The sequence below is a fragment of the Sinocyclocheilus anshuiensis genome, unplaced genomic scaffold (assembly GCF_001515605.1).
Source record: "Sinocyclocheilus anshuiensis isolate Anshui unplaced genomic scaffold, SAMN03320099.WGS_v1.1 scaffold1041, whole genome shotgun sequence".
Lineage (NCBI taxonomy): Eukaryota > Metazoa > Chordata > Actinopteri > Cypriniformes > Cyprinidae > Sinocyclocheilus > Sinocyclocheilus anshuiensis.
This window is the reverse complement of record NW_015554134.1, coordinates 130582-132927: the sequence shown is the minus strand read 5'-3', so window position 1 is coordinate 132927 and position 2346 is coordinate 130582. Positions and strand designations below refer to the sequence as shown.

The following is a 2346-nucleotide window of genomic DNA, read 5'->3' as shown; positions in this document are numbered from 1 at the left end:
CCCACTTTACCTGAAAAGAAACTGGCCTGGAGCTCATGATCTCAGAAGGTTTACTGGTATGCTCCTTCCAAATAATACATGATATGAATTGAATTCAAACGAAAACGTTACAGCTGCATCTTAAAGTTAATAAAGCAAAGCAAAGAAAAGCATCTGGGTAAGTTCAGAAACAATAAGTGGCCCACGCACTTTCACCCTTAATAGCGTAAAGTTGACTGAGTGAAGCTGATCAGATTCCCTCATTGTGAAGTGTGTTTAACCAATCGCCATACTCACATAGAAAGCAGTTATTTTAAATAGTAAAAATATTTCACAATATTACTGCTTTTGCTGTATTTCTAATCAAATAAATGCAGGCTTTGTGAGCAGAAGAGACTTCTTTACAAAACATCAAAACTCTTTTATTGTTCAAAAACTTTTAGTGTACAGTATGTGGTTGAATATGTCTGCTTGATAATGTGTTAATAAATATAAAAATAAGTGTGTTTTCAACATTTCTAATGAACCATTTCTAATTTTTTGATAAATGAGCGATGGCCCACTTTACCTGAAAAGAAACTGGCCTGGAGCTCATGATCTCAGAAGGTTTACTGGTATGCTCCTTCCAAATAATACATGATATGAATTGAATTCAAACGAAAACGTTACAGCTGCATCTTAAAGTTAATAAAGCAAAGCAAAGAAAAGCATCTGGGTAAGTTCAGAAACAATAAGTGGCCCACGCACTTTCACCCTTAATAGCGTAAAGTTGACTGAGTGAAGCTGATCAGATTCCCTCATTGTGAAGTGTGTTTAACCAATCGCCACTCATCACTGAACATCCACCAACTAGAGGCCGCAGGAGGAGCGACTCTTCATGCGCACAGCGCCAGCTCCATCAGCAGCTCCACACAAGCGGTCATCATGACAGAGGAGCAGGAGAGGTCCAGCGCGGAGCCGCCTCCGCCGTGCAGTCCCGCCGGCTCGAGCAGCTCGCTGTCTGCGGAGGAGTCGGACTCTGACGCGCCTTCGTCTCCCGCTGGATCCGCCAGCCGCGCGTCGCTCATCCTCCCGGGGAAGGACGAGGATGAGCGATTCCCGGCGTGCATCAACGCCGAGCTCAGCAAGACCCTCGGAAAACTCTGGAGGTCAGAGCTACTGAGATCAATCATGCTTTTATTAGACATGCATATATTATTAACAATGCATTTTAATATTACTACCAGAAAAACCAAGACGGAGTCTTCAAATGCCTTCAAATACATAAATGCATAAAATGGTGAATAAGGAGGTAAAAAAAAAAAAGTGTAAAGCTCGAGAAGCTTTTTTTTAGTTAACCTAAGTTCTGTAACTTTTTTATTCATCACATAGGCTAAGTCAAAGCTTTTTTATTATAATTTTCAATATGCATTATTACGTAGAAATTGCGAAATTAGCTTAATATTACTTCCAAAGTTTACCTAGAGTAAATATTTGTACTTTCTGTAAAGTGTATGTTGTAGTTCAGTATCCGTCGGTCTTAACCTCTAAAATCAGTATATCAGTCATATTTTGTGTGTAAATAATAAACACGTTTAGTGGACATATGCTGCATTCACTGATCTCCTCTGTAGTTGATTTCTGTCTGTTTCCTAACTTTGAATCGAATGCATTGGCAAATAACACTGGATCTTGACCGATGGTCACTCGACAGGCTGTTGACGGAGAACGAGAAGAGACCGTTTGTGGAGGAAGCCGAAAGACTGAGAGTTCAGCACAAGAAAGATCACCCGGATTACAAATACCAGCCGAGGCGCCGGAAGAGTGTGAAGCCCGGTCCGAGCGAGTCTGAGCTGACCCATCACGTGTATAAAGCTGAACCTGGGATGGGGCGACTGGCAGGTCCAGTCACTGATCACACAGGTGAGATGCGTTTGGAGACATCTCTGCGAAATACTATATGTTGAAGCCGTGGGTTACAGTGAATTTATAACAGCTAAGGGGTTTTAACAACGCCCCTTAGCTGTTATAAAATCACTGTAAACCACGGCTTCACGAGGCTTATTGCTTTAATTTAAAAAAAATGGATCCTTATGACTGGTTTTGTGCTCCAGGGCCACGTATAGTGATCAACCGATATAGATTTTTTTTTATAACTGATACCGATACCAATTATTTGCATGTTTATGTGCCCGATAACCGATATGCAGAACCGATATTTATTTACTGTTATAAAGTAAATAAATGACTAAGTGAAGCAAGTCCATACTTCACTTTGGTTTTCCTCCTTTCAGTCATCTTAAAAAAAGTGCTGAAAATTAGCAGTCTTTCATGTTAAATTTAATCTTCATATTACAACAATAAAAAAACATTTTATTTAAAGCATCA

At 40.1% G+C, this 2346-nt stretch overlaps 1 protein-coding gene across 1 annotated transcript in view; it reads left to right on the top strand.

Annotated features, from left to right (window-relative positions):
* The first annotated feature begins 893 nt into the window (after positions 1 to 893).
* Positions 894 to 2346, top strand: part of LOC107670355 (transcription factor Sox-8-like) — a 3585-nt gene continuing 2132 nt past the window's right edge. Inside the window, exons 1-2 of the mRNA XM_016462927.1 lie at positions 894 to 1127; positions 1673 to 1881. Of these exons, the coding sequence (XP_016318413.1) occupies positions 904 to 1127; positions 1673 to 1881 (433 nt within the window). The 5' untranslated portion in view covers positions 894 to 903. The remainder of the gene's footprint in view (positions 1128 to 1672; positions 1882 to 2346) is intronic.